At 32.5% G+C, this 23,117-nt stretch overlaps 1 protein-coding gene across 1 annotated transcript in view; it reads right to left on the bottom strand.

Annotated features, from left to right (window-relative positions):
- Nmdar1 (glutamate ionotropic receptor NMDA type subunit 1) overlaps window positions 1-23,117 on the bottom strand; it is a 72,168-nt gene that overhangs the window by 7,065 nt on the left and 41,986 nt on the right. The window contains exons 20-32 of the mRNA XM_080161772.1: window positions 20,880-20,967; window positions 20,015-20,093; window positions 18,816-18,911; window positions 16,771-16,904; window positions 14,789-14,845; window positions 13,114-13,194; window positions 12,387-12,534; window positions 9,444-9,598; window positions 6,583-6,657; window positions 6,240-6,322; window positions 4,953-5,006; window positions 3,848-3,966; window positions 1,464-1,591 (exon numbers count right to left, since the gene is read on the bottom strand). Coding sequence (XP_080017898.1) covers window positions 1,464-1,591; window positions 3,848-3,966; window positions 4,953-5,006; window positions 6,240-6,322; window positions 6,583-6,657; window positions 9,444-9,598; window positions 12,387-12,534; window positions 13,114-13,194; window positions 14,789-14,845; window positions 16,771-16,904; window positions 18,816-18,911; window positions 20,015-20,093; window positions 20,880-20,967 — 1,297 coding nt within the window. The remainder of the gene's footprint in view (window positions 1-1,463; window positions 1,592-3,847; window positions 3,967-4,952; window positions 5,007-6,239; window positions 6,323-6,582; window positions 6,658-9,443; window positions 9,599-12,386; window positions 12,535-13,113; window positions 13,195-14,788; window positions 14,846-16,770; window positions 16,905-18,815; window positions 18,912-20,014; window positions 20,094-20,879; window positions 20,968-23,117) is intronic.

The raw sequence follows: 23,117 nt of genomic DNA, 5'->3' as shown, positions 1-23,117 counted from the left end.
TTGTTTTCTCCTATTTCTGTCCTATCGATATTGAAGAAGAAAAAAGTGATTTTTATTTCCCAATCTGATTTCTCCATGTCCATCATCTATCTTTTGTACATTGTAATTGTTGGTTGAAAAACTTTTCTAAGATCCTAAATATATGTCCGTCTGTCCATTTGTCTGTAAGCTGGACGTCATTGTTGCTTCACGTCCTTTTTTTGGTCCCATTTCTTATTGTTTCCATGCATTTAATTTTTTTCTATATTCCATTATAGGCGTGTAGAAGGGGGATGTATGGTGGGGTTCAACAAAAATTAAATTGGGAGGACTGCCATTCCCTTTTATCACCCCTTAAGACACAATAAAAACTGTCCCGAATTTGTATTAATTTTGAGGAACACGACTCCAGTTACGTCATATTTTTCTTTCCCGAAAAAGGGAAGGGGGAAAAAAAAGGGAAGGGGGGAAGAAAAAAGAGATGGGAGAAAAGGGGGTTTTCCCCATCTCTTTTGAAGAGATTTTCTTCCTCCCTTCCCTTTTTCGGGAAAGAAAAATATGACGTCACTGGAGTCGTGTTCCTCAAAATTAATACAAATTCGGGACAGTTTTTATTGTGTCCCCCTTAAGCTTGAAGAAATGCAATCCTATGCAAAACTCTACGCACGCCATTCAATACTAACACTACTACAAAGAGACTAACAGCCAAAAATACGTTCTGAAAACGAATGAATGTTCCAGAAATGATATTTCTTTTTTTATCCACAATTACCCAAAATAAGATTACAGATAGAAAAAATCAAAAAGAAATGTAAAAGAACATTTATTCGGAAATTTCTCTCTTTTTATTTAATATGATTATCTTCACTTAGATTACATACATTTTTTGTACGATTATAAAATCTATCTTAGATTTTATTAATCAGTAAAATAATCAGATAACTCTTAATTTCATGCAATTTAAGTCTGTAATTTACATAATGTTTCAGCTATATAACTCATTTAGCTGCTAAGTAAATCATATTTTCTCTTATTTTTCCAATAACACTATGGACAGCTGGACAAAAAATAAACACAAAATAAGATCGCCATTGTATATTTATAATTTTAGCCATATATTTCTAATAGTTGCTAAGTAAATCGCACTACCGACAACCAATGTCATTTTTCAGTGGTCTTTTTCTATAACAGCACTGAAGAAAAAAGTTCCCCAATAACTTGATTAATAAACATGTGGACATAAACGTATATTATACAGAGAGGGAAGGGACAATGGGCTGTTTATTACACTAGTCCCAAATATTTTACAAAAATGTTTTCTTATTTGTTTTCTTAACAACTTTGGGGACTGTAGTGAATTTCGATTGGCGGATTCATTAAAATAAGGGATAATTTTGTGTATCATCATTAGGGATGTACATTGTACATCACTTTATCGGTCATTATCTTATCCCTTTATACTAAAAAAATTGAAGTTATCTTACCAGTATGAAAACTCCTCTCATATTCTCCAGCCCGAGTGTGGCAGGTGAGTTGTTATCCTTCTCATTACAACTTTTGTCCTTGTCAGAATTCAGAATCCATTTGTTATCCAAACTCTCCATGTAGCCACCTTAAATAAACAAGGATGACAACAGCCATAAAATCGGAGCTCAGAAATGCGAGGACAAACATTGTTCTATGTTGTCCTAGGAATCAGTTTTCTAGAAATGCAATGTTTGAAATCATGGGACAATTTTAACATGTCTATATTGACGAAAGAATTAACAGTTCCGCACGGACCGACCCTAATTATAGAAAAGCGTCGTTTTCAAAAATTTGTAATTTATTCAAATAGATCACTGTCCCTTCTTGAGCAGACATTCAAACCTATTAGAACGTGTAGAAACTATTTTCTGAATATATTTCTGTATATAGGCAAATTACCTTGAAAATCCAAAGAAACATGCACACATACGTTTAGCAAATGGACTTCCAATTACTGCAATTAGAGCGACTGGCTTAAAAAATGAAAAGCCGCATATTTAATATTTATAATCCTTATACTAAAATAATAAGATCTCTCATAGTGTGTCTGTCTGTCTGTCTGTGTGTACCGAAGGATCTCGCTTATCGCCTTACCAATATGGTTCTCAAATTAGGAGCTTAATCCTATAAAAAAAATGTGACGTATAAACACAAAGACAAACTTGTTGGAGATTATTGTTTCAGAGGTCTCGAGGACCATATCAATGAATTTAATTTGATATGTGAAAGAACAAGAAACTATAATAATAAATAAAATAAAAACTCCTTTGAATATATGAAACTAAAGTTTATGATTTTTTAAAGCGAAGCTTTTCTATAATTAGGGTCGGTCTGTCCGTCTGTACGTCCGTCCGAGATAGATAGCTTTTATTCGTTAATTTAGGTATGTTAGAATTGTCCTATCGATTTCAAACTTTGCAAGATGATTCCTGTAGTAGTTAGGTACGATTTAGAAAGCGTAGCAACTCTATAATCATTACCAGAATGTCCGTACGTCCATTTTAAACATGTTGATTTTTCTAATTTTTTAACAGCAAATTTTTATGTGATCTAATTATCCGTTTGATCTGATTTTTGGTATATTGATTCCTGGGACAACAAAGAACAATATTTTAAGCGAAGCAACTCTATAATCAAATCCTAAAAATTTAAGTATGTCCATAAACTCAATAAACATTATCCTGTATCAAGAAGTTTTTCAACAAATTTACTTACAATTTTGCTTCGACTGTTATACTTTTATATTCTGATAATTTAGTTTAGACACTATACAAGTGTTAATGTCCGTTTGTCCTACCGTTTCAGTGCTTTTCTTTTATGGATGTTGTCATCCTTGTTTTCTTTAGTTTTTGTTGAAAACCTAAAACTTGAACTATCAAGAATAACAATATTCATAAATATAAAATATGAAAATTAGACACAAGTCACAACGACCGGTTACAATTATAAAACAGGAAAATGGAAATCAATAGGACGTTTAGTCGTTTTAATGTAGGTAACAAAGTGTCAAATCATCCCAGAAAATACAATAAAACATTAAATGAGAAGAAATTCCAAATTCTGTAATTCCATAAGCAACTGATTTTTAACATATTTACACTAGGCATATTGACCAAGCATATACCAGCCACGAAATTAATTCGGAAAAAAATCACTAAATCATATGTAATTTTCAGCTGCATTGGGGGTCAACACATAGTATAATTAAAGATCTTTACATCTGCCACCCCCCCCCCCCCCATATATTATTTTAGATTTATTTCGCTTGTTGGTTATACCTTATTCCTGGTATTGGCCCTCTGATAATTATTTTACAATTACAGTTTTGCTTGATGAAACTTTTCAAAACATCTTTTTAAATGATTTGAAATCGAAAGGCCAGACAGTATCGGACAGTATGAAGAAAAGCTTCGCTTTAAAAAAATATATATTTGATGAATGTTTGAGTTTAAAGTTTTCTTTCTATTCATATTTCATCCTTTCACAAGATGACATCAAAATAAATGTTTAGTTTTAAACTTTTAATACTTTTCTTTTTTACTAACTAATAAAGTTTTTTTTCAAAAGCGCAAATACTCTATATCTGTAAATTGATTGGAAAATTTCAATGTAGGGGGATAAGTCACTCAAAAATCAGCTACATGACGTCATAAAAATGAGGGAGATGATAGGATAAGTGGAAAAGAAAATCCCTAAAAAAGAGATAGATAATTCCTTATTTTTATGACGTCACATGGCTGATTTTTGAGATACTTTGTCCAGCTAAACTAATAAAGATTAACTAAAATTCCTCAAAGTTTTTAGGCAACGAATGTGCCCCTCCTCCATGACTAAAACTTACTTTCATGAAAGTCCAAGATGGCGAGGGTGATTCTATCAGCCCATGGAGATCCTTTCTGTAGGCCAACGCCATATCCTGAGCGACCAAACAGTTCTCCAGCCGTTATCAGATTACAATCTCTAAAAGAAACAGATTTAGTAAGCAAAGGTAAAAAAAAGGTAAATCACGAAAAAAGAACAATAATATACCATTTATAAGCTTTTATAATATAGCCTTTTTACGTTAAAATGAAAACCCTAACTTAAAAAGCATTTTTGTGCTAATGAAGGAAATATAATTTTCACTTTTTATTTCATAGTTATAATAGATTATATTTTCATTTTAATTAGAACTAATTTACATAATCAAAACGAAAAATATCCATTTTTAGTACATTATTTAATCCGAAAATATTAATAATTTATATGCTAATACATAAAAAAGTAAAAGGATGTTTGTTTTTCTGTTTGTCTGTCTGTTTGTTTGTCTGTTTTTACTGAAGGATCTCGCTAACCGCTGAACCATTCGGGTTCTCCTTAGGTAGGTCCCAGGAAGGTTTATACCTATTTTGGGGGAGGGTACCACCACCCTCCCAAGAGGACACAAAAAATCGAAATTTTAAAAAATATTCTCGATTTTGCGTAGAGACTTCAATGCAAACGATTTCTCAAGTCAAATATTTGAAATAAAGAATAGTTATTTCTCGCATCGTATTATAAATAGCTTTCCGCGGATATAGAATGTATAATTATAAGATTAAAACTAGTTTTTTTTAGCCCCGAGGTGCCGAAGGCACCGGCTAAAAAACTAGTTTTAATCTTATGATTGTATATTTTTATATTCGTAGAAAGCTGGATATAATACGATGCTAGACATGGTTTTTTCGTATGGATGAGAACCGGTTCCTATCCACCGGATTCGAATGAATACAAGAAAAACATTTAAAGTGCCACTAGGGGCCTCTAGGGGCGTATCCGCTAGCAAAACAAAAGGCATAAAAAACATGATGTACATATGATACCGGCTTTTAAGTGCAAGAACGATTATTCGTAGAGTGAAACAGCGGTTAAACCCTGTACGTTAAGACATTTTTAGTTATAAAGTAACTGCGCAATTAAAACCTTACCTAGCAGCTTCATATTCTAATCTTGAGCTGTCCCAAATGAAAGCCTTCAATGAACTGAAATAGAATTAATAACTATATAAAATCATAGTAATGTCAATGTTCATTCTAAGCATGATATGAGAGCCAAAACTGCAGTAGCAGCCAACCCACATTAGGACGATCTCAACCGCACAAAGCTACCCCACTTAAGCAGCTCTTCCGTATTGCAACAAACTGCGCACATTTGGAAAAACCGAGCGGCCTTGAGGCTTAGCACAACGAGGGCAGAGTTCGATATCCTCTTTGAGGAAAAGTATACTTTGATATTTCTTGAATACATTATTTTCGTTCAAACTTTGCATTTTAGACACAAAATGTAAGAATTCTATATTTAAATTACTGAAACAAACCTAACTATATATTTTAATCTAAAATATTCATCAATACTGTTGCTGCGCTCCTTAGAGTTGAAATTTTCCTTGTTTGTTGTCAAATTATCTTATTAGCTGACAAAGTTACTCTAAAACTAATTTGTCAAGGAAAAAGTTGAAATGAAATGTGTCTCAAAATATTTTCTTACAGAAATTTTTGAAAAATATTGTTAAAAACGTAGCAACTCAACAAAATGGAAAATAAAATGGGGTATTTGACTGTAAATCACATTGGTACCCAAAGTTTTTATTTAATAGACTTCAAAACTTTGGATACTTTTAATCAATTTAGATTCGTTGTTTTAATCTAGGAGTTTCAAAACTTTACAGCCAAAAACCTACAGAAGAGGTAATTTTGTATATCATCATTGGGGATGTATGTATATCAATTTATCGTCCATTGTCTTATCCTTAAAGTTCCTTGCATATTATTGATTAAATTCGCTTTAAATTTAATGGATGTGCTATTCTATAGATCTCGCTACAACGTAAGAAATTATTTTCCAAAAATTGGTAAATTCTTGGAAAAATGAGCATGTTATTATTCTTTTAGCCAAAAGAGAAAGATAAAATAACATGTTGAGTCGGTTGACTTTAGTTTTTTTTTGTTGTTCGTTCACTAGGAAATTCATTTCTTAGTGGGGAAAACTGTACGTGGACCGTCGGCAGGTCCTATAATCAGTTATGCATACAGGATTAAAGTAATATAAATTTGTAGGATTAAAAATAAAATACAATTCTATTTTTAGAAGAACAAAATATAGTGTTAGTTAATGCCAAAAAGGCTTTTTTATATCAGTATTATGGTATTTGATTGACAAAAAGTCATAAATAAGTCAGCACGTGACTACTTAGATTAATATGGAAATAAACTTACCCATTTCTAACAGCGTCTATGGCAAGCTCTGGATTAAGGAAATGTTTTCCCTCCATTGTCCTGTACATGTTGGACAACTCAACCTAAATACAAAAAAGATTTAATTTTAACAAATTGGTTGCTCCGATCCTTCTAATTGAGAGAAATCGCTTCTAGAACAAAATTAACATTTTGCCAGATTTTGTAATTTTTTACTTAATATTTCATTTTATTCAAAAGTTATATTAATCTAGTTGTCTAAGTCCTTTAAAAAGCAACTCAAAAAAACGTTTTGAGATTTTAAAATGAATACAAATAAAAAAATGTTGTTCTTGATCTCTGCTACCAATGACAAAAACTGTACCTGTCTCCTGAAGTACATATCAACACTGGACCCCTTGACAGTCGCATACGTAAAGTTCTCCATTGGATTTCTCAACTAAAACATGAAATGATATTTTTTCTCGTATTCATTCGAATCCGGTGGATAGGAACCGGTTCTCATCCATACGAAAAAATTATGTCTAGCATCGTATTATATCCAGCTTTCTACGAATATAAAAATGTACAATCATAAGATTAAAACCATTTTTTAGCCCGTGCCTTCGGCATCTCGGGGCTTAAAAAACTGGTTTAAATTTCATATTTGTACATTTTATACCCGCAGAAAGCTGTTTATAATACTATGCAAAAAAGAACTATTCTCATTTAAAATCACGCAACCTTACATTAAAATGAATAATTAAATTTTTAACAAACAAGTATATGATCAGAGGCGCGCGGAAGTGGTGTGTTTCCACATTCCTGCCAAAATTAAGGGGGGTTGGATACACCCCTTATATATATTTACCAATTAAGGGATGCCCTTTTTATGGGGGGGGGGGGTTAAATCTATTCCCTTCACACAAAAAATCTCTTTTTGTCTTTAATACACCCACTCGAAAGAGGGATGTCAAAAAACGTAAGGTGGTGTCAAAATGTGCACACCAAATTCCCAAAAAATGGACTAAAACCTGTCGTTCTCCCAAAACAAAGCTCACTAGTCATATTCATATTGGTATAGTAAATACAGAAATTTTATTTGGGCAAACCTTTGTATAAAAGATATAAAATTTAATTGATTTATTACTCTAGATATTTAATCAGACACAATAATACTCGACGACCAAATTCAAAATGAGACAAAGATTTTGTCCTAAAAAATTCATCTTTTTATAGCTTGATGAATTAAATATGAAAAAAGGAAATAAAAACCACCATTTTGTACAAAAATATTACATTTTCTAACTAATAATGTGGTCTGATTGATCCAATCAATAGATTGTTCATCTAGACTTTCGATATTTATTTAAAGCTGAAACAATTTTCTTGGTAAATTACCCTTTACATGTAAAGATAAACATCTCAATTTATAACAAACTAAAAGAAATCTACATCAAAAAATTGGGTCCTAGGTCAACGTTAAAAACATAATTATTTATTCAATTACAGAATGCAAAAAACATGATTTTTTAGCAGAGATGCCTTATCTCAGAGATTTTTCGCACATTTTAGATGAATTTTAGTAGCCTTACACATAAACATGAATTTGAACGCTTTTACGCTCGATCAAATGTTAGATTCTTAGTTTGCATAGACAAAACAAAGCAAACCGTCTGTTTAGTTTAACAAGGATGAAAACATCTATAAAAGTGAGGATCTGAAACGGTAGGACAAAAGGGCATTAACATTTTTAGAGTGTCAGAACTAAATAATCAAGAGTCGAAGCAAAAGTAAATTAGTTAAAAAATTGCTTGATGCAGGATAATGTTTAAGGACACACTTACATTTTTAGGATTTTATTATAGAGTTGCTTATAATATTGTACTTTGCTGTTAAAGGAATCAGTATACCAAAAATCAGATCAATTGGATAATTAGATCATATAAAAATTTGTTGTTAAAAAAGTGAAAATCAACATGTTGAAAATTGACGTACGGACATTCTGATAACGATTTTAGAGTTGCTACGCTTTTTAAATTGTACCTACTACAGGGATCATCATGCAAAATTTTAAATCGATAGGACAACGTGCCTGAATTAGGGAAAAAAGCTTTCCGTCACTGACGGACGTACGGACTGACCCTAATTATAGAAAAGCTTCGGTTTTAAAAAATCTTATAGAAAAGCTTCACAAATATACGTAGGGATAGAACGAAGAAACATCATTTTTACATCGTGGTAAGAAAATAAAGAGAAAATCTTCTAGGCCTGATCCTTAAAAAAATTAAATGTTATAAATTTCAAATTATATGTTATTTTTAGTTAATCTATGAAGGAGATATGTAGAGCCGGATTTTGAGACAATTTTTGTTGGAGTCGTAGCCTCAAAGAAACGAAAGCTATGACATAGAAGTATTGTTAACATTAAATGTTTTCTAACATCTTAAGAATCAGACTTCAGTAGACAATTAATTTCACAATATATAAAAAGTAACCTAAACAACATAGGAAAACTTTTATTTTTTATTTATATAAAAACAATGTTTTATTAAAGAAAAGCTAAAAGATACATCTTCTGTGTAAATTTTAAGTTCAAAATATAATTATAATCAATTAATTATATCCTCATATAAAAGTATACAGGATGATTGTCTATCTGAGTGTTTGTAACAATGAAGGACCGATAAGATTCATCCTTACAGTAAAGCTCCTTATAGATCCAGGGAAGGTTTTAAACTATTTTGGGGGAGGGGTTAATTAGCCCAAAACCTCCACATTGAAAAAAGCTAGGTTGAATCCACTGGTAGGAACCATTTGAGAAAGTATAGCTTACTTTGACGGACATACCTTTGTTAGAGTAGCTATGCTACTATAGCAACTCAAATAATTATTTGGTAAACCATGGATCATAAAATATTAATCCTGGGTTGTAAAAGTGGAATTACATCAGTTTTTGTGCAACATAAAAGTATATATAAATTTATTTATAAAAAGAAAATGCATTATTGGGTTAATTTTTGAATCTATACTCATCTTTATGGTTAGTATTATGGACAGACATACGAACAAAATGGGTTAAAGAGTATTTTCTACACAGTAATAAGATTCACCATTCAAAAAAAATTATCCATATATCTTTATAAGCAGCCGTGTACTACCGACAGACCGTCGGAAGAACCATTGTATAGAGTGTATGCGCATATGTTAAGTTAAACTTAAAAAATCAGGTTTCAAACAACTTACCCTAGGATCATTAATACCAGTGAGGCTGGTCTGTGGTTTGTCCAAGACAAGGAAGGCGGCCAGGTTGGCGGTGTACGAGGCTACAATGATCATAGCAAAGCCGGCCCACACCATGCCCAGCACGCGAGCAGAGAAACTGCGTGGAGTCCCTTCACCTAAAAATAAATAATTGTTTACAGTTTTAAACTTAACCTTTTGCCTTAACAAATTTGCTTTTTAAAGCACTTAACCCCCCTCCACCTTTTTTTTTTTAATTATATAAAAATAAAGGAGGGGAATAATTATTTGTTTCTTTGTTAACAACTTTAAGTCAGGTAAAGATAAGCTATATTGGGCATTAGATAGCCCCGTGATATAGGTTACAGGAGGTATGTAAGAAAAAACAATATTTCTAAAATGAGAGACAAAACACCCCTTTTCTTAATCGATAAATTTTACAAATGTAATCTTTCTCCTTTATTTTTTGTAAACGTTTTATTTGATCAGTTTGATATAAACAAAGCACTTGATTCACACCTAAGGTTTAAAGTTGGCAGAGAGAAAGGGGACAATGGGGTGTTTATTACACTAATCCCAAATTTTTACATTAACGTTTTCTTTTCTTATTCGCTGGCTTTTACTTAATTTTGATTGATTTGTTTATTACGTTGAGTGTTCAAACGTTTCAACCACTAATTTTAATTGTCATAATGGGGAAAGATCAATTTATCGGCCATTGTCTTATCCCTTTAAATCCCTAATCACAACGAAAAAGAAAAACATGTACATTTTACTTTAGTAATTTAAATGTGGAAATTAAGCTTATACGAATAAACTAACAATAACTTTTGTTTATGGACTGATGTACAACGTACATACCATAATTTTAGAAAGGTATAACTTCTAGAAAGTGTTATAAATGCAATAATAAATTTTGTTTGTATAAAATTTGATATGTAATTTAAATGCATTAGATTTACCCAGTTTTATAATATAGGAACAACACAAGTACAATAAACTTTATAAGTAGCGCAGTAATAATAAGAAATAACTGTTTTGAACCGTCGAGTCAATTTTTGCAGGGTGTTTTTAAATCGTGAATAGTTTGTAAGAATTCTTATGTAATAATAAATAATGATAAACCAAATATTTAAACAAACCCCCCCCCCCCCTCCCAACGCACCTCATGTCTTATCCTTATGTTTAAAATTCTTAATCTGGTAGCTAGTAAACTTTGGGTGGAAAGAAGAATTGTAAATCAATCGAGTCACCTCCCCTCCCCTTATACCTGGGTTTTAAAATACTTTAACTAGTGGCGTGCACAGGGCTTTGCCATTAACCATATAGTCTTAGAGCTATATATGAATCAAATAGCCCTAAATGAGGCACTAGCTCAACTATCACATAATATTTTTGTATAAAGTATGTATTTTGTGTACATATACTGTAGATCATTTTGTATTTAAAACCTGGCTGGGAAAGAATATAAATTCTGAATGCTATATCTCAAATAACAAGGAACACATCATTTTTCAGAGTGAAGATCATAAATTAGAAAAAAAAATAATTATTTGATATAGATCTATGATAATAAGTTTATAATGATTTTGGTCATTATTAGTAAAATAAATGCTCCTCTTTTAGTTATGTACTAGAGTCTGCGCCCATAGCATCTAGAGGCTCTATTCAAAGATTTAAAATAAAATAGCCTGAAAAATTCCTGGGATCTATGTAAGCTTTTCTAAAATAGAAAACTTAATCAGTTCAGTTCAAAACCTTAATATCCAGAAGAAGAAAAACTTACTACTTCATATAATAGGACTAGTGGCTTTGCCCCGTGAGGAATTCAAAAGTAAAATTACTCAATACATTAAACAAAAAGACTGCGCACTGATGTACAGACTCAAATCATAAAAAAAGTTTTGCATTCAAAATATATATGTAATGTATCAAACTATTTTATGTGACATTGTTACAGGGTGGCTTTAAAAAGTGACGTGTTCTTAGGAAGAAATTATCATTAACCATCAAAATTTTAAGGCTGGCAAAAATGCTAGCAATAAGATGTTTGTATGTTTGCCAGTCATGTATGTACTTTTTAGAGTATAAATAATAATTATATGATACATGTAACAGGAGTTTCAATATTTTTGTAAAATTATGCAGCTTAAATTCGATTTTCTTAAATACCCTGTTGAAAATACATCTAATGTACTTTTGCCGGATATCTCAATCGCATCCCCCCTCCAAAAAATCTATTAAAAAAAGAACAAAAGGTGTAATACATTTTTTAAACCTTTGATTTTAGTTGGTTTTGATAACACACTTAAAAATTTTCTTCTTATAGTAAAATATTGAAGATAATTTTTTTGTGATTTTCTTTTCTCCTTTACCCTGTACATCGAAGGAAAACATGATATGATGTAAAAATATTCAAATTTAGAATAGGTATTTCTGAATACAAATTTTGAATATTCTTGCGAAATGTGACACTTTGCTCGAGATATGCTTATTGTGTTTTATTCCATGGAATATCTACAAATACGTAGATATTCTAAGCAAGGATCATTTTTGTCCAAACGAAGCGCAGCAGTAACAAGATGACAAAGTTTTATATAAAACGATAACGGGAACCTTTAATAAATTATTTATTCCATGATTAAACAGTAAATGTCACTAGTAATAAGTGTGCGTGTGCTGCTAAGTGTGTGTGTGTGAGCGTGTGTGGGTTTGTGTGTATGTGTATTTGAATTTAGAAGTGATAATGTCGAGAGAAAAAAATTTTTAAAAAAAAAGGATGAAAGGAAAGGAGAACATTATTTATTTGTACCAATACGCGTACAGGAGGGGGTTTGTCATCAGATTTCCCACCAATATATTGAAATTGGAAATGCCTGCATGTACCTACTAAAGGTTTAATCACCCGCCCCCCATGGATAACCCTGTGTTCACCCCTAATCTTACCTATTCCAGAATTGAGTAGAACCCCCCAGGCAAACCAGATAGCAGCCGTCAGGTTCAGGCTCTCCTCGTCATTTGGCAGCCCCGGAACGGCTGAGTAGCGGCCGAATGGAGAAAATCTGTCTAATAGGTAGAGACAGACTGCTATCACCTGTAATATTTATCCGTTATTATCACCCCAGCTACTTTAAAACCAAGGTATATCTGACAATCCATCACATGGAGATCAAGTAAAGGGACAAATTGACTCAAAAAATCAGCCATGTGACGTCTTAAAAATGAGGGAGATTTTATGACGTTACATAGCTGATTTTTGAGTCACCTTGTCTTTCTACAGAGATTAATACAGTCTTTTGCATATGCTCCTTAACAGAAACATACGGGATATGTAAAGCTTAATGTAAACAATAACAATTATGTCCTCAAGTAGATTGGATATGAACTGAAAATTTTTTTAGATTAAGAAATAAAGCAGAATCATATGAAACTTTATCAAAAATGTACGAAACTTTGTAAGCTAAAATTCTTTTGAAGCTTTATATAGTTCCTATAAAAAAATGACGTCATACTGGCCTACCATTGGTATTTTAGTCTGTGTATTGGCCTGTCATTGGTCATGTGTAGGCACCATAAATGGCTTCATTCTTTTACGTTTTGATATCTAGAACTAAAAATTTTCATGTTACCAAAGGAAATTTGCTTCCAAAATTAATCAAGAAAAAAGAATTACCTTTACTGAGACAAGCACCAGTACCCAGAGAGTTGGTTTGAAAGGTTGCAGAAAGGAGACAAGTTGCGAGGCTCGGGGTTGCTGAAATTAAATAAAAACAGATTACTCCTCAAAACACTAGGATTGTTGTCATGAAGGGTTGGACTGTAAATCACACTGGTACTCAAAATTTTAAAGCACATTCTCCCATTCCTTGGCCTAAAAGCTTAGGGGACTTTAACTTTATCTTAATTGGTTGGTAAAAACTTTTTTCCAGCAATTATTATTCATAGAAAGGGTAATTTTGTTAATATTTATTGAGTGTTTTTCAATTTATAGTTAATTACATTGTCTTGAATAGTATCTTTTATGAAAGAGCCTATCAATTAAATTTTTAAAAAATGGATACTGAAATTTGTTGATAAAATTCAATCTTATGTCAATTATGTAATTATTTTCCAATAATTACACTTTAAGCTAATTTTAATTATAAGATATGAATTAATTAACCTTTTTATCTTATCTGATGTTTTTCCTCTATTTGCAAAAGTAATACATTTTAACTAACATTTCCTCTTTTACAGGAAAGATGTTATTAATAATAAACTTTGTTGCTTCCAACAAAATGCTTATGAAGCACTGATACAACCCCCCCTTCCAACCAAAAAAAATCAAAATATGTGCTAGTGTAGTTTTTTCCTTTTCCTAGCCCCTTTAGGGCCCCTAACCTAGGTCTATGCCTGTATTGCCCTAACCCAGCCTAACCTAACCTAACCTGACCTAAAGTAAAAAACAAAAAAATGAATAACTGACCCCTTCCCTCAAAATTTTTTTTCATTTCAAAATAAGGGGGGGTTAGAGTGTTCACCAGGGTAATTAATGTGAAAGCGCCTAAACTTTTGATGATAAAAGATGATAAATACGTTTCAAACTATGGATGATAAATTCCAAAAGTAGCATAGATTTCATAATTTATCCTCATAATAAAGTAACATGATGTCTGTATATTGTTTGCGTGTTTGTATGTTTGTACCGAAGGAACTTGCTAACCGCTGAACCGATTGGGTTCTCCTTCTCATAGGTCCCGGGAAGGTTTATAACTATTTTGGTGTAGGGTACGACCACCCTCCCCAGAGAAATAGACAAAAATAAAAAGAAATAAAAAAAGGCCGCAGTGCGGACATTTTTTCAATTAGCTAAACACATATAACTAACATCATCTATCGGCCAAAAAAATATTTTTTGGTAAATAGCTGATTTTAAAATAGAAACAATTTTACGTGTCTCTAGAGGACTCTAGGGGCTCAGCCGCTAGTTTATAAAAAAAAGTCTAACAAGAATATTTATATTCCCACAGAATTGTTGTGGTGTTGTTTCGCATCTTTCCAATGCTATTCCGCATGTAAACCTATGACAGTACAATTACCGACAAACCAGAATAACTGTCAATTTCAATAATAGATTATAAAATGTTTATAGAGTTGTTCTGCTATTCGTTGGCCGCAAACCTTAGGGATTTATCAAAAAATCTAAATTGGGTTGTGCAGAAGTGTCCAAAAGTTTCCACCTGATTCAAATAAGAGGTAATTTCATGTTTTAGAACTTTGGATGATAAAATAATTCATTGCCAATTGTCTTCCCTTAAAATCCATACTAGTTTAAAACTTGTAGTGTAGTGTCGATATTATCAACTTACCCTCTTCTGAAGTATAGTAATGCCTTGATATTTGAACGGTTTACTAAACTCCATGACCTAAAAAAACAGTAAAATTATTTCTCGTATTCATTCGAATCCGGTGGATAGAAACCGGTTCTCATCCATACGAAAAAACTATGTCTAGCATCGTATTATATCCAGCTTTCTACGAATATAAAAATGTACAATCAAAAGATTAAAACCAGTTTTTTTAGCCTTCGGCACCTCGGGGCTAAAAAAACTAGTTTTAATCTTTTTATTGTACATTCTATATCCGCAAAAAGCCGTTTATAATACGATGCGAGAAATAACTTTTTTAATATCTTACTGTTAGATACAAATGCGACTGCTACCCTAATATCAAGGGGATATGTGTGTAAAAGAGATTACAATTGAAAAATAGCCTAAATGTAGAAAAGTTTTGCCACTGTTCCAAATATTTTCAGTACTGAAACTGGAAAATGCTTGTTTGTAGTTAAAGGGTGTTAAAAAAATAACCGATCGCTCACAATTTGAACCACCATAAGTACTTCAAATCTTGGAGATAGACCCCATAATTTTAGAGTTTTTGATGGGGCATGTAAAAACCTTTCTTTAGACACCTTAACAAGGTTTCTAACTCAATCTATGCCAATTTGACATAAAAAAGACATTCCCATCGAACTTTGAGGCATAACGGCTCTGTCTATTCCTAGTTCTTGATGATTGCCAGGTCGATCTTTTTGATGCCAAATTGGCTAAGATTGTGTTAGAAACATTGTTAAGGTATCTAAAGAAAGGTCTTTACATGCCCCATCAAAAACTCCAAACATTATGGGGTCTATCTTCAAGATTTTAAGTACTTATGGTGGTTCATATTGTGAGCGATTGGTTTTTAAAAAGACAAATTTGTAATAAAATATGCACTTTCGGCGTAGGGCAAATTTCTTTGCAAGGGCTAGGTCTTAAGCTCTAGGGCTCTGGAAGGGTAAGTAGATTCAAAATTCAATATTGTTTTCTCATTGTCATTGCTTGAGCATGAATTGTAATATTTTTTATTAGTTTTGGACCAAAACTGTAAGGTTTATATTGAAAAAAGTGAAGCGATTGGTTTTTATTTTAGCACCCTTTATATGTATTACAACTAACGTATTTTTCTGGCTTATTCTGGATCCTAATTTATATGCGACTAGTATTTCAGGCCATTATATATAACAGTAGTTGTTTTGCCCCCTAGCATCTCGGGTATTACACCCTGGAGAAAATGGAAGGGGGTATTTTTTAAGGGGCTTTATTTTAAAGAAATAATAAAGGGAGGAGTCAATATTAGAAGGTGTTTTCCCCACCCCCAACCTTAAAACATTGGTAAGAGCAAGAAACGTGGACCACAATCAGTCAAGAGGCTAACAATCTTAATCCGGACAGACATGTAGACATCTTTTAGATATATCTGAATAATGTAAATTGCCATCAGAACATCCACTTTTCTGTTATTTGGAACCTCGCATACATCTAAACCATGTACAGTTTAGTCATTTTTTTCCCTTTTTAATCACTAGCGGCTTCGCCCCTAGCCGCTAGGGGCTTTGCCCCAAGAGGTTTGATCAAACCAATTTTTCGTATTTTAGATTTAAGATAAAAAGGAAAGAAAAAATTTTTTTGGCGGGGGGGATTTTTTTTTGTTTTTTTTTTGGGGGGGGGGGGGTAGTCAACCCCACTATTTAAATTTTAGTTTTAAAAGAAAAAAAATTTTGTTTGGGAGGGGTATTTTTCATTTTTGGGGGGTTAGGGGTGTCCCACCCCACAAGAAAATAGTTATAAACCTTCCCTGGAACTATGAAAAACTACCCTGTAAAGGAGAACCCGATCGGTTCAGCGGTTAGCGAGATCCTTCGCTACAAACAAACACACAAACAGACAGACATCGTTCTACTTTGTATTATAGATTAGGAAACAACCAGACAAATGAAATCCATAGAGAAGCAACGGTGCAAATAGCTAACCTGCGCTCTCTCGGGGTTGATGGTGAGTGGCGCAACAATAAGATCTGCGCGCTCCGACACAAGTTCTCCAATGAGTCCGCTCCATTCTTGTTTACCCGTCTCATTGTTACGCTCCAAACTTCCATAATTACTATCTAAAATTTGTATTTTCTTTTAAAAACGGGTCTAAGTGTAAGGAAACAAAATATTCTGACCATTCTTATATTTAAGTAACAGGATCTATGTATGTCTGTAAATAACGAAGGATCTCGCTAAACGCTGGACCGAAATTGTTCTCCTTTACAGTATAACTTCACATAGGTCCTGGAGAGGTTTATAACTTTTTTTAGGGAGGGTACAGCCACCCTGCCAAGTGAAAATTTTAAAGTAAAAGTTTAAATTATATCTCAATACCAATATTGTGACTTTGCTGGCTGAGAACTCTAATATTTTGGTCAGTAGTGCATTTGTAGACCTAACCATAAAGTATCTTCATATAATAAAATAAATTTCATTCCTATAGAATACAAACCTAAAAACACATGGTAAATATAGAGAAGCCATACTAAAAGTACTTCATACTGCCATAATAGGAAAATTTAGTCAATAGAGACAAAGTAAAATTATAAACTTTAGAATAATAGTCTTAAACTATTATAGAAAGGAAAACTTTTGTCGAGACACACAGACAAAAAAAAAGACAGAAAATTTCTGATTGAACATTTTTAATTAAACAAAAATTAAAACTTTCTGCATTGTTAATTACAATAAGTTTTAAATTCTTTCTTTTTCTTTTCATTAAACATTAATTAAGTAAATCACGTGTTATATGTTGAACAACAAGACTAGTTTCTTATAAAAAATTTAAGCCGTTTTAATTTTGAAATGCTTACTGTCCCTTATTTTATAGACACTGAAACTAATTGAAACGACTGAAAAATAATTTCAATTCGACTTATCAACAATGTTTTTAAAGGTGGAAAGATCCCAAATCTACTTTATGCTAAGACAAACCCCTAAAAACATCTGGACATAGATTCTATCCGGAAAACAATCAAAATCTGACAATAAGCAAAAATAAAATTATAAAACGCGCAACATACCAATTGTCTTAAAAGTCCTTAAAAATCAATTAATAACGAAAAGGATAAAAAATAATTTGTGGAAAAGAAATATACCATACACCTTTATTCAAAAGGCAAAAACTAAAGTATTTTACCTATCTTAATACAAAAGGTTAAATTTTCATTTGAAGACTTTTCTATTGAATAAAACCAAATTAAAGTTTATGAGCATAGTCCCTTTCGTGGCAACGCCCCTTAAGGGGCGTTTCATTGTGTTTTCACAGCATTTTTTGCGGGGGGGGTCTAATCCTGAGGAGACAATGGCCTTACCCTGCGGGGCAATCACCTAACCCAATATAACCTAACCTATCCTAAAATAACCTGTCATAAGCCATTTTCAAAATACGACGAATCGCCACTTAAGGGCCGTGGCCACAAAATGGACTATACCCGAATTTTCAATAGTTAAAATCTTTAAATATTATGTTAACAAACGCAATGTTAAAGTAAAAGTGCTTAATATTATGATAATATCCTTTAATTTAAAGCGAGGCTTTTCTATATTTAGGAACGGTTCGTCCATCCGTAATGGAAAACTAAGCTATAATCGCAACTTATAATGATGATACATGTGGACACTTAGTTACAATGAAGAAAGCGTAGTAACTCTATAACCATTACCAGTAGGTCAGTAAGTCCATTTAAAGATATAGTTATCCATTATACTTAATTTATTTATGTTGATTTCTAGGATGATTTGGCATTATGTTAAAAGCATAAGCATCTTATAAAGTCTTAATAAAACAATATTTTATAACAGCGAATATTTTCAAAAACCTTAAATGTTTGGATCTTGCAGAAAGTAATGAAATGTTTATAAAAACAAAGACAAGCATAGGTAATAATAATACGGCACCTATATTCAGTAGGTAAACGACGTATGTGACTGACCGACAGACGGACAAACATGTACAGTAGGCACATTACCAAAGAAAAACTTACCTAATGATAAATACACATCGTAGGTAAAGTTACATTTATTGGCCAGCTGTTCTAGCAAGTCCATGCAGTAACCACGACAACAGAACTTACTACCAACTGAAAATAAATATTATAATAAGCAAGATAAGCCTACTTAAGACAATGAACGAAGAATTGATGAACAATGTACATCCTATCCCCAATAATGATGAAACAAAATCACTCATCATTAGGATTTTAATTATTATTAAAAAAGTTTGGTTATTGTTGATTTTAAAGAAAACGAATGAGAGAACATATGAATTTACTTCAATTCAATGTCCATTCCCTTCCTAGATTTTGACTGTGTTTGTAACAAATAAGATCTCGCTTACAGTAATAACAATTTGGCTCTACATTTCAAGGAAACTTCAAGCTTTACCATAGTCTGGTTTTATACAAATTTTGGGATGTTGTTATACTTTGTAAGATATCTGGACATCCCTAAAAATGTTTTTTATTCTTTTTAAATCCTACATTTAAATGGGAAAAAAGGGAACATCCAACCACTTATTTGAGAGATCTAATATACTGATCTAAATCCTATCTTTAAATATTTTTTAACCTTATAAAATAGAAAATAATGATATTAAAGTTAGTATCATGTATAAGATTAAAAACAATATTTACTTTGCAGTTATGTAAATTATACTAAAACAACATTTTTATAATTTTACTCAAATCTATTCTTAAAATCTGCAGTTTAAATATTATGACTTATTCACATGATATTATATAAGAATAAGGTACTTTTAAATTTTTTTATGAAATACATTCTTAGGAGTTGGATGTTTCTTATTTCCTCCTTCCTAAATCGCATTACACTAGATTGCATCACTCATTACTTTTATCTGATGCAAAATATGTTCTATAAACCTTAGAATACCTTTCTATTTCTATCTGTCTGACTGCTTGTATTTTTAAAATTATGTACAGAAATCAGGGATGTACATCCCCAATGATGATTCACAAAATTAACCCTTGTGTATTATTAAAATATTGGTTGAAACATTTGAACACTTAACTTACAAACAACCAATCAAAAATACTTCTGAATTTTATCTAGTTTTCTCAATTTTGTCATCTTCCTAAGAAGGTGTGTGTGTGTGTGTGGGGGGGGGGTTCTGTACATTTTAACACCAAATATAGCTGAAAACTTTTTGAAATATGAATATACTTACGATGAGTTAGTTTTGTTGAGTTGCTGTTGAAAATGTATTGGGGACAGTTGAACCAACCCTCCTCTTTATCACAATCACTGAGTAACAAAATATTTCATTATTAAAACAATACCATAGACGTCCAAGAGGGGGGGAGGGTAAAGGGGTGATTACCCCCCCCCCCCCCCAAACGAATTAATACATTATCAAATTTCCCCCTCCCAAAAAAAATTTACCTCGGGGGTAAATTTTGGGGGGGGGAGTAAACAAAATTTACCCCCCTGCCAACAGATTTCAGGGGGGGGTAATTACCCCCCCCCAAGCAAATTTTAGCCCGGAATAAATTACCCCCCCATTAAAAAAGATTTTACCCCCCCCCCCCCCCCAAAATAAAAAAGCTTGGACGCCCCTGAACAATACCATTAATATAATATCCTAAAAGGACACTAGCTTTGTTGGCCGTTTTGCTTTACATGGACCTAGGAGGCTTGGATCAAGTATCTACCATTTATATTTTACCCTGCTCTAGCGACAGTTTGTTTAAATACAGAAAATTGCCTTTTATATATTAGCGAAGTATATAATAAAATCATAGATTGACAAACGGATAAAGTCAATAATATAGGAAATGGTCAGGGAAAGTGTTGAAAAAAAGGAGAAAGAAAAATACAGGAATAAAGATTGAAAGAATAATAAAAATTCACGAACCCCTTTTTGTTGCGTGAACTACGGACCGAGGTAGAATCAAGTATACTTTGTGTTCTTTAAAAAACACAACTAGCAGCCGAGAAAATCACATAGCATTACGGACTAAAGGCTGGACAGACAAAGTAAATCATAAAGTTGCTTCGCTACTAAAAATCAACGAATAATGATATATTTTCCTAGTTTTATTTTTATGTTCTATGAATGGTCTCTCTACAATAGTCAGCACCTTCAGATGAGTTGGGATCATGACTCCAGTTGGCTTCACACTAAAACAACAACAATCCTCATAACAAAGTAACAGGATATTTGTACCGAAGGATCTCGCTAACCGCTGAACCGATATAGTTCTCCTTTACATGGCAGCTTCTCATAGGTCCTAAGAATGTTTATAACTATTTTTGGTGAGTGTACGAGCAACCTCCCAAGATAAATTGCCAAAAATACGAAAATTTATGAAATAATTTCGCAGGGCGGCGCCATTATCGTAGTAACATGAATAAAAACAGCTGCCTTAACATAGACAAATTATTTCTCAAAATAGAAATTAAAAAAAAACATTTTAAGTATCATTTGAGGTCTTCAGGGGCGTAACTGCAAGTAAATTATAATACAGTAAGATTGGAAATGACAAACGGTTTGTATAGATTAGTGTTTGAACATACACAAAAAAAATAAAAACTATCAACTGCCCCCCTGGCAACTAGGGGCATCTAAAATTAGAGGGGAAAATAACTCCAAGACTAAAGCTTCCTTAAAATTAGAGTAATTGAATGATTTCTTTGTTTATGATTTCTTAACAGATGATGACAGACAAAGTTCTAATGCTACAGCAATTGTTTTTGTCATATACTATTAAATTTTGTTTGTCTGAAAAGATCTTGCTAACCACTGAAACGATTAAAGGGGTAGTTTCAAGAAATGCATTTGAACTTAATTTAGTGAACCGCATATCTTTTCCTGGTTAATTGGTTAAACTACATTTATATGGCATATATTTAAAAGAATTTCAATTTTCTACCACGTAGTTTTTAAAATACTAGTGGCTTCGCCCCTAGCCTCTAGGGGCTTTGCCCCATGAGGTAATGGAAAGTCAACCCTTCAGAATAATTTTATAGTTATATTTTCAAAAAAGTTATTCTTTGCCGAATTACTCTTTGGTATAATTAAACCCAGGTTGTGCGCCGTATGCACAAAAATTTCAATTCGTAAAAATTAAACCCAGGTTGTTCACCGCATATCTCGTACAGGGTGAGCATAAGCGAGTACCCTGTATGCGGCGCAAGCTCTGATAGTCCCACTGATTGGACCACATATACACAAAAATTGAAAACTCTCCTCTGTAAATTTTATTTAATACCTATAATTGCAACAACTCTTTAAAGATGTCAATTTTTAAAAGTTACAAAAAGCCAAAAAAAATTTTTTGGTGAAATTTTTTTTTTTGGGGGGGGGGGTTCATGGGGGCTTCGCCCAATGGTGCAGTGGGGTTCCCCCAACCCAATTACTGGTTTTTGTTTATAAAAATAAAAAAAAAAATAAAAAATTTGGAAATAGGGATTTTTTTATTTTTAGGGTGGTTGGGGTGTCCCACCCTCCTAGAAAATAGCCTAAAACCACCAGAGGACCAGTAGGTATATTCCCAGAAGAGTAGAGCCCAATTTGTTCAGCAGTTACTGAGATTTTACAAAAAATGTAAAAAAAAATTTTGGGGGGGGTGGTTTTTTTAGTTTTTTGGGGGGTTGGGGGTGTCCCACCCCCCCAGGAAAATTGCTTAAAACCATCACAGGAGCAGTAGGTATAATCCCTGAAGAGTAGAGCCCAATCGGTTCAGCGGTTACTGAGAACTTAAGCTTCAGACGGACAGACAGACAGACAGACGGACAGACGGTCAGACGGTCAGACGGACAGACATCAAGCTACTTTGTATTATAGATGAAGACTTGAAAATCGTCTTTTCAAATTGCATATATCACAAAAAGACAATTTTCAAGTCTTGATATTTTCAAATCAAAACTACGGGGTAGAAAATTGAAATTCTTTCAAAAATATGCCTTATAAATATAGTTTAACCCATTAACTAGCAAAAATTATGCAGTTCACTAAATTAAGTTCAAATGCATTTCATGAAACTACCCCTTGAGCTTTACATACGTCCAGGGTTGGATTTAGGCTTTATTTCTGTCCCCTCCATTTCACTTCTCATAAGATTCTAGATAATGGGGGCATAGTCGCAATTTTTTTCACAGAAATTTTCCAATGATTTTTTTGTAATGTGTAATACTGAGATGGGTTTTGCATGTTTGATATCAATCTTGAAATATAAAATACATTTGTAAGTACATAAACATCATATACATTTTATATATTTGGAGAGCGAAACTATATTTTTCTAGTTAGGGTCGCTAAATCATTTTAA

Source organism: Acartia tonsa, chromosome 5, assembly GCF_053477335.1.
Source record: "Acartia tonsa isolate MP-2025a chromosome 5, ASM5347733v1, whole genome shotgun sequence".
Classification (NCBI taxonomy): Eukaryota; Metazoa; Arthropoda; class Copepoda; order Calanoida; family Acartiidae; genus Acartia; species Acartia tonsa.
Note: the sequence above shows the minus strand (reverse complement) of the source record. Positions and strands in the feature narration are given on the sequence as shown.